Source organism: Mustela lutreola, chromosome 1, assembly GCF_030435805.1.
Source record: "Mustela lutreola isolate mMusLut2 chromosome 1, mMusLut2.pri, whole genome shotgun sequence".
Classification (NCBI taxonomy): domain Eukaryota; kingdom Metazoa; phylum Chordata; class Mammalia; order Carnivora; family Mustelidae; genus Mustela; species Mustela lutreola.
The window spans coordinates 222,089,040-222,102,250 of NC_081290.1; the positions used below are offsets into that span (position 1 = coordinate 222,089,040).

General features: G+C 39.2%; 1 protein-coding gene across 20 annotated transcripts in view; it reads left to right on the forward strand.

Moving 5' to 3' along the window:
* The window catches only part of DLG2 (discs large MAGUK scaffold protein 2), a 1,588,988-nt gene that overhangs the window by 1,222,637 nt on the left and 353,140 nt on the right, over positions 1 to 13,211 (forward strand). For all 20 annotated transcript variants that reach the window (XM_059187674.1, XM_059187632.1, XM_059187635.1 and 17 more), the window contains one exon: positions 10,771 to 10,927. In XM_059187674.1, the coding sequence (XP_059043657.1) occupies positions 10,771 to 10,927 (157 nt within the window). The remainder of the gene's footprint in view (positions 1 to 10,770; positions 10,928 to 13,211) is intronic.

Below are 13,211 nucleotides of genomic sequence, written 5' to 3' on the forward strand. Positions count from 1 at the left end.
ATAAGAGAGGGCACAGGAATCCTAGCTGGCAATTTATTCATGATATCAGAGAATAATAGTCCCTTATTGGATTATCATACTACTGGATCTGGGCCTTCAGTCTACATGCTCTGGAACTTTTTGTCATTATATTCAGAGGTGATCAAGTTTATGTGACATTATTCCAAGTTACTAATGTGCAAGAGGAAATACATCTGCTCAAGATACTAGAATGTGCTAATTAGCACATTTACTTCCATTAGGAAAAACACTATAAGAAACCATATTTTATGAGCATGTGATTTGACGAGCCGGTCTTCTGAAAGATGGAAATCAGCTAGCCAGATGACCCTGATGATTAGTGTCATTGAGCTAGGATGGCCACATGAACCCATCTTGTGGGTTACCCCAACCCATCAGCATATTCATATATATCAGTGAGCTAGAGCTGGAGATTGCCTCTAGTGCAGAATACCGGAGATATATTGCCCACGTCTTGTCCCCTAGCACCCAGGTAGATTTTTTTTCTCTCTTCTCCTACTTTATTCAGTTTTATGAATTCTACTCATATATGACTTTTTCCACATTGAGTCATGCTTTGATTAGTTCTCTGGGTTCTTTCTTCTTGCTTTGAGCTACGGTTAGGTCAGTTTTGTGAATTCTATTCCTACAGTATAACTTCTTCCACATTCAGACATGCCTTGATTAGTACCCCAGGCCCTCTCTTCTTGCTTTGAGCCAAAATCAGGTCAGCTGTGTATCCTTGACAACCTTGAGGTGATCTGCTTTTGTGCTTTATCCTTTTGTTTAGGGTATAGTGTCCTGATTTTGTCCTGGAGTCTCTTATCTACACCCCACCTCGGGGTCCACGCAATCCTATTCTCCATGCTACCATCAACTTCGGGCTCTGGAAAACTAGCTCTTTGGGAACCTGTCCAAGCTCTTCAGCCTGCTGCTAGTCTTACTATTTGCTTCCTCCTCTTGTATTCCCACTCCATTTTGGCCTCTGAGGATTTCTCTTACCTACTTGCCATTTTAGTCATTTAAAGATATTTTATAAGTATCCTACTCAGAATTACTTTGCTTCCTTATAACGAGGTGGGTTTTCAAGAAGCCGAATCTGACAAACGACTGGAAGTAGAATCTCAATGTACATTTTTCTCTAAAACTTTTCTGTCTTATAAATGCTTTCAGCTCATTGTCCTATCTGAATTTTACCACTTTCCCCTAGGGCAAGTGTTATTATCTGCCAAGTTATGACCCTAGCAAGGAACCTGCTCCACAGAGGGCATGTCTGTGCTCCCACAAATCCCTAGATGGGTGGTACTAAAATTCATTTCTCCCAATGCCTTCCTCATTCTTTCTTTATTCTTGGAATATATTTTGTGTGCGTGTCTCTTACAGGCTCAACCTCTACTATTTCCCCAAATCACAAAAATTGATAAACCATGGTCTTTATCCTTCAGAACCATACAGATGTACAATACAGATAGATAAACAAAATAATTTTAGAACAGTAAGGGCAACAGCAGCGGGATGATCAATGAAAGGACAGTGTGGTTCCAAAAAAGGAGAGGTGGCCAGTGTATCTAGAGGAGAGGGTGGATAAGGTATCAGAGAGAAAGAGATAGCACCTGGCTTCTTCCTGAAGGCCAGTAGAAGTTCACACTCTGAGGATAGCAAAAAGAAGGCATCTTTTTCTAGCCAAAAGAACACCTTAGCCAAAGATGGTGAGACAGGGAACAACCTGGTGTGAAGAGCTGTGGTTGGCAACTTTGTGTAGCTGGAACATTCACTAACAGTAAAGTTAGGGATCAGGGAGGTAGGTGGTCAAATGATGGGGGACTTGGAGTGCCATGCTCGGAAGCTTAGACTTTATCCTGAGGGCATACAGATCCCTGCAAGGCTTTTGAGCAAGAGGGTAGCATGGTCATATTTGTAATTTAGAAGGATGACTGGAAATATTTTCATAGCTTACTTCTCACTATGCCATACCTGGATGTTTGGGACTTAACTGAAGTGATTCACAGATGTCAGAAGTTCAGAGCTCAAGGAACTTCCCACTAATGTCACAAGAAAGCCTTTAGGTTTAAGTAGTCCCTTCCTTTTGTGAATCCTAAGCCCTCTTAAATTATTTGGTTTAAGGAGAAAAAAAAATAGCCCATAGCACCCTGCTCCCCTCTCCTGAAAACATCCTTGCTGGTTTCAAGCATCCTCTGAGACTCGACCTAAACAAGATTATGCTGCTGCTGATCTCCCACAGCTGGGAGAAAGTCAGGCTGGCATCTATCCATAAATTCATGAATAAATTCATGTGGTATATTTCATCTAGGTGATGATAAAAGGATGAAATCTTTTTAGAAGCAGATCAGTTGTTCTTTCTCTTGGCTACGTTAGCTTATTGCACATGTGTTGACCTAGCACGTGTCCCTCCCTGGTCTTCTCTGTGTTTACACAGGGTTCCTCACATCCCAGGCTCCTTAATCTCTGTATCACAGTGCCTGACACAAAGTAGGTACTCTGTAGATGTTTGTTTGTTGAAAGATTGGGTGGATAATTAAGTACATATTTTTAAGTGAATAGATCAGTTTAAAAAAAAAATTGATACTGTGAGTCGACAGACTTTATCTTCTGTAGTCTCCACACCTAAAATCTAAAATGAAAACTGAAATTGGGAGATAGCACCTACTCTGTAGCACAGTTTGGGTACAAAAAGCAAATGGCATGGTCCCTGACCTCAAGTTAAACAGCTCTAGCTGGAGAGGTGACAAGCAAACCAACCCAGTATAATAAATGTTACAATAGATGCATGGAAAGAATGCTAGAGGAGGCTGAGGAGAGCACTGGGAATGACTTCCAGAAGATCATGATCCCCAAGCTCAATCCTGAATGAGGAATCAGAGTTAGAATTTTGTTACCCTGACCATCTATAATGATGCAGAATAATGAGTATTAATGGGTGCCTAGGCCATCTGAATTCTGGATGGAGAATGACATAGTAAGTTAGAGTCCAAATCTCTTCAGTATAAAAAGTATTGCAGTTCTTTATATATTGGTAGTGTGCTCTCATTTATTCATTCATCAGGTATTTATTGAGCACTCACCTAGGATTATTGGAGACGCCTAGAAATATAAACCATGACACCATATCTTCAAGAGATTACAATCTCTCTGGAAGCCACAGTGCCTTCACACATGAAACAGTTCATGGACATGCAGGGCATTATATTTACAGACCAGGAGTCATTGGCATAGGCAGTAAACATGAGGAACTGAGAGCTGAGGCTGAAAATGAAGCAGGCAGTCTTTGAACACTACTATAAAAGGGGAAAAAATGAGACAGCAAACAAACTAAAAGAAAAAATATTCCAGAATGAGAGAACTTAAAAAGAGAAGGGCAGAAGTGGAGTTATAGAGAATTACCATGAGCAGAGTACCATACGGAGCACCACTGAGGAGACAGACCTGAAACAGACATGGAATGTGCCATCAAACTGTGAACAGTGCAGAGTCATTGGTAGCCCATAGCTGGGATACAACAGAAACATGTTTGGTTTGACCGGCACTACTTCTAAATTATTTTTTAATCATCATCAACATAAAAATTCTGGAAATTTGCATCAAAATCTGGATTCTTCACCTATATTTACAAATTAGAGAATCTGGAAGTACTAGTCAGTGTTTCTGCTTGAAGCAATTGTCCAGAGTTGAGTAGAAATAGCCCTTTAGATGGAATGTATTCCCCATTTTGCTATAATCCCTACTCAGCCTGCCACATCCATTTGTGTTACCTGTCCTATCCCTGTGGACTTTAGATTTTACCATCTCTAGAAAAAAGGAGAGGCATTTATATAAATAACTATAATATGAAATAGAGGGTAATGAGGAGTCTGAAGCATCATGGGAGTTCATTCATTTGTCCATCTGTCCATCCGTCCCTCCATCCATCCATCCATCCTGTAACTATTTCCTGAGCCCCTACTACTTGTCAGGCATCTTGCTACTGCTAAGGTCGCACTTACTGGTACCTAGGCTCCTGTGGTTCACAGTCTATTGAAGGAGAAGGATACATTAGCAATCACTACATAGCGTGATAAATGCCATGGTAGAGTTCTATGTAGTTTAGATGAGGATTCACTCTTGATGTTGCCCATTCTGATTTTGGACAGATGTATAATGATATCTATCCATCCTTACAGTATTCTCCAGAATAGTTTCATTACCCTAAAATCCCCTGTATTCCACCTTTTATGCCCTTCTCCACATAAACCCTGACAACACCGATCTTTGTATCATCTACATAGTTTCAGCTTTTCCAGAATGTCATATAGTGGGGAATCATGCAGTACGTAGCCTTTCCAGACTGGCTTCTTTCACTTAGCAATATGTATTTCCTCCATGTCTTTTCATGGCTGGATACCTCCTTTGTTTTCAGTACTGAATAAAATCCCATGGTCTGGATGTACTACATTACCTATTCACCTCCTGAAGCTCATGATGTGTCAATTCACGTTCATCAATTGTAACAAATGTACCACTCTGGTGGGGGATTTTGATAGGGAGTAGATTCATGTGTGGAAGCAAGAGGTTTATGAAAAAATTCTGCACTTTCTTCTCATTTTGCCGTGAACATAAAACTGCTCTTGGGGTGCCTGGGTGGCTCAGTGGGTTAAAGCCTCTGCCTTCAGCTCAGGTCATGAGCCCAGTGTCCTGGGATCTAGCCCCGCATCGGGCTCTCTGCTTGGCAGAGAGCCTGCTTCCCTTCTCTCTGCCTCCCTCTCTGCCTGCTTGTGATCCCTCTCTCTCTGTCAAAAAAATAAATAAAATCTTAAAAAAAAAAAAAAAAAAGAAAACTGCTCTTAAAAACTTGTCTTAGAAGGGGGGGCAGTCTGGATGACTCAGTGGGTTGAGTGTCCAACTCTTGATCTCAGCTCAGGTCTGGATCTCAGGGTCGTGAGTTCAAGCCACATTTTGGGCTCCATGCTGGTTGTGGACCTACATAAAAAGAGAGAGAGAGAGGGAAAGAGACTGGTTCTGGGTGTTTAGTGGCTTTGCAAACATAAGCTATGTGTCTAAAGCTCAATAGCTTAGACAAGTTGACTTATGTAAGCATCAGTGTAGTAGAACTTATAATTCTCCACAATGTTTTAATCCCCTAGCAGAAAAAAAGGACATGAAAACATTTTTAAAATCTATAGTTTAATGTAGTGAGTTATTAGTATAAGAATTTTAAATTTAAAAAAAAGAAAGAAATTTAAAGTAGGGGTGCCTGGCTTGCTCAGTCAGAAGAGAGTAAGACCCTTGATATCAGGGTCATGAGTTTTAGCCTCACATTGGGTATAGAGATTGCTAAAAATAAATAAATAAAACTTTAAAAAGAAAAAAAAGGCTTAAATTAGAAAAAGTACATGATTTGAAGTGTGCTTAAGGTATTTTATTTTCCCATCATCTATAGAATTATTTGTCATTTTCCCCCATTATTAAAAATAAGCACAAAAAAGTATCATAATTCATTATGATATGAAAAATTCTATTTTGGGGGTACCTGGGTGGTTCTGTCATTAAAAATTCTATTTTTAAAAAGGTATTTAATCTTATAAGTTGACACAATTCCAAATAATTTGATTTAAAAGACTTATCCAGGTAAAATAAATAAGATCTACTGTCACTCAAGAATTATGTGTGTTATGTTCAGGGATCACTAACAAAATTCCCCCAGATGGTAATGGGGAGAGATGTTTCATAATGACCTTTTAAAGCTATATTTTTTCCTGCAGAGAGTCACTTTGCATATTAAACATGTAAGGGTAATCCCTTCTTTCAAAGCAATCATGTTCTCTACCATTATACTATTAAAATACTAGGCTCTCTCCACGAAGCTTTTGTGTTTTCTTTTCATTTTTGATAAAGCCACGGGTACAAAAAATATTTTAATTTCCTCTTTGCAAGAAGTGTAAATGTGGTGCAATGTACAGCTTTTTTGTCTGAGAACCTTGAGGGAAAGGTGAGAGAGTGGCAAACTGGAGAAAGAATGCACCATCTAGAGAGGGACATATTTAGCCAACTGTTGCTGTAAGACAAGGTTAAGAGTTCGTGTTCATAGAATGTCTGATTTTTCATATAAAGTTATAAATATGCATTTCATGCACATTTTCCCAATTTTAAAAATGGACAAATTCAAAAAATTGTAAACACTAGATCAGATTAAGCCTTTAGCTTTCTGATTTGCAGTCTCTGGAATATATCTTAGTCTAGACTCTGGGATTTTATGTCAGAAAATCTATGTCTTAATCCTGCCTTTGCTACTTATTAAACTTAGTAAAAACTTGGATAAAGCAATGTCATTTCACTAATCACAAAAGTCATAGTAATTTGTTCACTAGGCTTATTTTTCTCAAGATATTGTTATAAAAGTTTTCTAAGCATAAAAATTTAAAGATTTTTAAAATGAAAACTTAATGCATTTGCCATCTAGATTGCACTTTTAACATATTACTACACATGTTCTATAAAACTCCTATCCATCTATCCAGTCATCAGTCTGCCTTCCCTTTGGGCTTAGTTTCAAAAGAGTTGCAGACATCTCTGTGCATCCTTCATTGGATTGTCTTGAGGAATAAATGGTGCAAAAAAGGCAACAAGCACATCTGGCACATAGATAAGCATTAGAATTGTAATAGCCCCTTCCCTCCATGTGTGGTTACTATGTGTAGATTGAAAGTCACTGGACCTAATAAGCACATGTGTTTTAGAATGAGGGAAGAGGGATACTTCTACAATAACTTTTTCATCAAAATCCTGCTGGCCCCTACCTTTGAAATGTATTCAGAACCTGGACTTCTGGTTGTAACCAAAATAGTAATTCTCCTTATTAATACACACACACACACACACACACACACACACACACACACACACACACACTCTTTACACATGGTAAACCTGGGAAGACTATACAAATTGGGAATAAGACTGGCTCAGAGAGGAATGACACTGTGGTGAGTTCCATGAACTTCTAGCCCCACTTAGAGACAAGGGGGCAGAACAAAATAGTTTAAGACAGTGCTAGTCAGCACCCTATTTTCACTTGCTCATTGGTATAAGTGGACCCATAGGGAACTAAGCTTCTACCCCTACTGAGTGACAGTGAGGTAGAGTGAGTAGAATACTGGTTAGTACCCCACTTTCCTCCCTGGTGTCCCTAAGAACAAGTAGGGAGCTAAATATCCATCTTACTTGGAAATGTAGACTATACCTGAACTGATCCACAACCTGTAAAAAACTACAGTTAAGGAGGATAGAGCATTTTACACTCTAACACCCAAATGTCCTGTGTATAATAAAATAAAATCACTTCTCATACCAGGAAGAGCTCAGCTTGAATGATGAAAGATAACCAACAGGTACCAACAGTGAGATAACACAGGTGTTAGAATTATTTGACAAGAATTTGAAAGTACTCCTCATGCTTCATAAGTGATTACACATACACATAAGTAAATGGGAAAAGAAATGAAAGTCTCAGCAAAGGAAAAGAGGATACAAAGTAGAACCAAATGGAATGTTAAAGCTCAAAAATACAAAAACCAAGGTAAAGAGCTCATTGAGTGGGCTCAGGAACAGAATAAATAGGACAGAAGAAAGAATCACTGAATGTGAAAATAAACAGAAATTACTGTCTGGACAGAGAGTCAAGACTGACTAGAAATGTCCCCACTGCCTACCACTTCCTCCAATACCAGCCTCAGCCAAGCTACTATTTTGCCTGCATATAGCCATTAGACACATAACTGATACCACTTTTTCAAATTTTGTTCCTTGGATCTTTTTTATACCAAAGTAACTATTTAAAAACATAAATTACGTCCAGTAATCTTCTTTTACATGGCTCCCCATTTTGTTAGAGTAAAAAATCAATTTAGAATGATGTACAAGACCCTGCAGGATTTGTCCCCTGTCGTCTCTTTGCCTGTGGTAGGCAAAATTCTAAGATGGCCCCATGATTTCTAGCCCATGATGTGACTCCCACAGTTAAATGATCTTACATGGAAAAAGAATTTGCAGGGTGCCTGGGTGGCTCAGTGGGTTAAGCCGCTGCCTTTGGCTCAGGTCATGATCTCAGAGTCCTGGGATCGAGTCCCAAGTCGGGCTCTCTGCTCAGCAGGGAGCCTGCTTCCTCCTCTCTCTCTCTCTCTCTCTCTCTCTCTCTGCCTGCCTCTCTGCCTACTTGTGATGTCTCTCTGTCAAATAAATAAAATAAAAAATCTTTTTAAAAAAATTGCAAATGCACTTATGGTTACTAATCACTTGATCTTAAGGGAGGGAGATTATCTGAGTGGGCCTAACCAAATCACAAAAACCATAGAAAAGCTGAAAGTTAGATCTAGCTAGTTGTGGAAGAGGAAGCCACAGAAATTCCAAATGAGAAAAGGATTCAGTGTGTCATTACCAGCTTGAAGATAGAGGTTGCCACGTAGCAAGGAATGTGAGTAGCCTCTAGAACCTGAGAGAAACCCCCAACTGAAGCCAGCAAGGAAACAGGGAGCTCAGTCTTCGTGGTGGTTAATTCTGTATGTCATCTTGACAGGGCATCCAGATATTGAGTTAAATGGGGCACGGATGTTTGTTTTGAGTATAAATTTTCTGAGTACTTGGAACAATTCCTGGTATAGTAGTGCTTACGAAGTATTTGTAGAATAAAATAAATTAACTCTATGTCAAGTTGCCTCAGACTTAAATCATTACGTTGTAATATTTATGGTCCAAGGTGTATATGCATTTTACTTCCTTCCTCAAAACTAGGCTAAACACATTGCTTTGTACATGGGAATGTGATAACAAATAATAGACTATATGTAGTCATTAGTAGAAAAATATATTGGCTGGCAGGGCGCCTGGGTCACTCTGTTAGTTAGGTGGCTGCCTTCAGCTCAGGTCATGATCCCAGGGTCATGGGATCAACCCCCACATGCAGCTCCTTGCTCAGCAGGGAGCCTGCTTCTCCCTCTCCCTCTGCCTGCCTACCTGCCACTCCCCCTGCTTGTGCTCTCTTTCACTATTCCTCTCTCTGTCAAATAAATAAAATCTTTTTTAAAAATATATTGGATGGCTCTGCCATTCTTACATCATTAAATACAGGAAAGTATAAGAGAAACTTCAATAACTGACACTGGGGTACTTGTGAGAGGTGGGTAGGTGATATGAAAGGTTTACAGAACACATTTCTAAAACTACTTAAGAAAACAGAACCAGGGGGCTCCTGGGTGGCTCATTCATTAAGCATCTGCCTTCAACAGCCTAGAATCGAGCCCCCCTTCAGCTCCCCTGGGCTTGTGTTCCCTCTCTTACTATCTCTCTCTGTCATAAATAAAATCTTTAAAAAAAAAAAAAAAAAAAGAAAAAGAAAAAGAAAAAGAAAAGGAAACTGGATGACTTCTAAGATCCCTTGAAATGCTATATTCCATAGTTATCTAGCCTCCACTCAAGTAACTCATGGCTCAACATTTGATTATCTTTTTATTGATGACCCTGAAATGTGCATTTGTAGTCCTCTTTGTGGATCCATATTCCTAACATTTTGTCTCTGACAACTTCCAAACATCACATGGATGACACACCATTACCCAGAATGGAGCATGTCAATCAAGGTCATACTCATCCTAATGATCCTGGATTCCATTTCCCCCTCCTTTTGCCATTTAGATATTTTTCCCTCTCTCCTCTACGACCTGAGTCAGTCTCTGGACCCGGTTTTCCTTTCATATTTCCTCACTCATATTGCCCTTCGTTTTCATTAACACTGCTGTCACCCTTGTTCACGCTCTCACTTCCTCAAGTCGAGATTATTTAACCAACATCCTAACTGATTTTCCTACCTCGCATCATATCCACACTCTCCCTCCAGCAATCCTACAATGTTATTAATGTTATTATGTTATTATGTTATATTATGTTATAATGTTATTAATGTTAATGCTATTAATGTTCCTGAAATGGATTTAAATATTCTCAATGCCTCAAAATCTTCCAGTGAGTTTCCACTACTACAGGGTGAATTTTAATTAACAGTCAAACAAATCTGTAAGGTATTTCCTGATCTGGCCTATTTAGTCTAGTCTCTTGTCCCCCAAATTCTCTTCCCTTTTTGGACACATTCATCCTACTGAGCACTACTGTGGGTGCTCAGTAGAAGAGCAAGTGGGTGGGAGAGTGAAATGGGTGAAGATAGTTGAAAGACACAACCTTCTAGTTTTAAAAGAAGTAAGTCCTGGAGACATGGTATTCAACATGGTGCGTTATACTGCATTCTATGTTTGACTGTTGCTGAGAGTAGATCTTAAAGGTTCTCATCACAAGAAAAAAAAATGTAACTAAATGTGGAGGAGGATGTTAACTAGACTCATTCTGATGATCATTTCACAATATATACAGATACTGACCTTACCTTGTACAGTGGAAGTTAAATAACGTTCTATGTCAATTACATCTCAATTTAAAAAGATACAAGAACAGGTGTTTGAAACATAGAAAAAGTGGAAGTAAGGACAGTTTAAGAAAATGTTTTAGAATTAAGGAATGACTTAACATGGTATTGTGGCGTTTGTTATAGTGAGAAACTCACTATATATCTGCCCTGATATTAGCATTTTTCTTGGAGTGCTGGTGAATCTTATTTTGGGAAGCCATTTCATCGGTGGTGAATTGTTGGTATCATATATCTCAATGAAAGTAAAAGCACCCTGAATCCTGAGTGGGTCCCACTGGAGCTCTCTTTTCTCCTTGTTTCTTCAGGGAGCCCCGCAAGGTAGTCCTGCACAAAGGCTCCACTGGCCTGGGCTTCAACATCGTGGGCGGGGAAGACGGAGAAGGTATTTTTGTATCCTTCATTCTGGCTGGTGGACCAGCAGACCTGAGTGGGGAACTCCAGAGAGGAGACCAGATCTTATCCGTGAGTATTTCTTCTTAATCTTCATTCCTCTGTGTCTGACACCATTTAAGGTGAAAAAAATCACTTTCAATTAGGACTCCAGACGCACCTTCATTAAAAAGAGAAAATGGAGGAGATCATTATGGCTTCCAGCACCTGTTGCGGTTTACGTGGTGTTGAAGTGCTTGATGCTTGTTACTCACTTCCCTCAGGTACAGGTAAAAGTGCTAATGTTTTCATGCAGATGTTCTGAGACATATTTGCATCCAACAGAACATTGAGAACCATGCCTTTTTAAGGTATTATTTATTTTTAAAGCAGATTTTTTCCCCCAAATCCATGACTCTACTCTAAAAACAGCACCTTTATAAGCATGTATTTTGTTGCATGTAACTATATAAGCAAATACATAAAATAGGCAGTTGGATGCCACTGGTAAGTGGTAGCAGCCACACCACTTACCGAAATGCAAGAATTACCAGCAACAAGCTATGAGCACTTATTGTTAACCAAACATTTTATACAAGTCATTTTATTTTAAAAATATATTAATTAAATTATCTTATCTTATCTCCTATAATTTTTTATTCTCACAATCACCCTGAAAGTACCCCACGTTTGGATGAAGAAAATGGGGTTCAGAGAGGTTAAGTCAGTGACTACCTAACTAGAGAGAGTAAAAACTTGGATTTAAATAATCGGGTTTTTTTTTTTTTCTAAGGTTTTATTTTTAAGTAATCTCTGCATCCAACATGGGGCTCACACTTAAAACGTTGAGATGAAGAGTCATGTGCTGTACTGACTGAGCCGGCCAGGCACCCCTAAGCATTCCGTTTTAATGCCGACCACACCTGCCCACTCTTTTCCCTCCTTGCTTCCTCACTCCTTCCTCCCTTCCGCCTGTCTTCCCTCCTCCTTTCTTCTCCTTTCTTTGATTGGAATCTTTATTGCCTGCTTCTTTCCACCAGATCAAGCTTTCTTTCTGGTATGAACTCTGTGACAGGTAGTTAAAAACATACTGACATTTTGGCAATCACGCAAATAATGAGAAATAATCTAAGGAGCCTTGTTCTTACGGCTGAGTTTATGGTTCATAACTCAATGGAACACTTACTTTGTGGTTTTCATTGTTTTAGAAAAATTTGTCTTTGTTTTATAGCTATGATTTATAACTAGAATTTTCCAAGGGACCTTATCTGTGTTAGCCATCATGCCATACCCACCTTTCCCTCACACACACACCATACCTGTGTAATATAGTCAGTTGACCTGAGCAAAGTGTCCAGTGGTCTGAATGGATAGCTTTGTCTTACATATTCCGGTAGTTCTCCCATACATTAAGTCTTCTGCTTAGTGCTTAGCTAGCAGATGTCTGGATGAGAGAAATTGGGTCAGGTCCCATGATAGGACCTTGTTCTGTCATCCAAGAGCTGAATGTCACCCCCTTGACTACTCCCCTCTGCATCCTTCTTCTACACTTAAATGAAATATATCTTCCTGGACTTATAATGGGGTTATATCTTGATAAGCCCATTGTAAGCTAAAAATATTATAGTCAAAAATGCATTTAGTAAACATGTTCAGAACACTTCAACTAGCCTGCTTTGGAGAAAAATCACCTAAAACAAAGCCTATTTTATAATATTTTATAAGTGTCGACTATCTCATATAATTTGAATACTATACTAAAAATGAAAACAGAATGATCATTTAGGTGCAGAATGGTTGTGACTGTATCAGTTGTTTACCTTGGTGATGGTGGGGCTAAGTGGGACTTGCCACTCACTGCCCAGTATCACAAGGGTGTGTACACTGCATTGCTAACCTGGGAAAGAAGCAAAATTCACAATTCGAGGTACAGTTTTTAGTGAACACGTGTCGCTTTTGTACCATCATCAGAGTTGAAAATTTATAAAGTCAAGTTGTTTGCTAACTCCAGGACCATCTGCACAAAATATAACTTGCTTTTATTGATATGTCTTTCTTTTCTAAGTGGCAAAATCTCCCTGAAAGCAGGTTCTCCATCTTACATGGTTTTGTATCCTTGACATTTAAATCATAGTGGCTGGCACATAGCAGTCTCCCTAACAATGTCTATCGAATGAAAAGGTGTTGAACAAATGTGGTGATGCTTTACAGAGTCACTGTAGCCTCACAGATGGATTCTGTACAATTCTAAGCAGAGCATACTTACATAGTGTCATCATTCTGGCTTAAAATCCTTAGCCTGGGGACCACACTGTTACTTTGCCATAGTCAGCATTCACACTGGCACAGCACTTCCCGCACACAAAGCACTTTCACA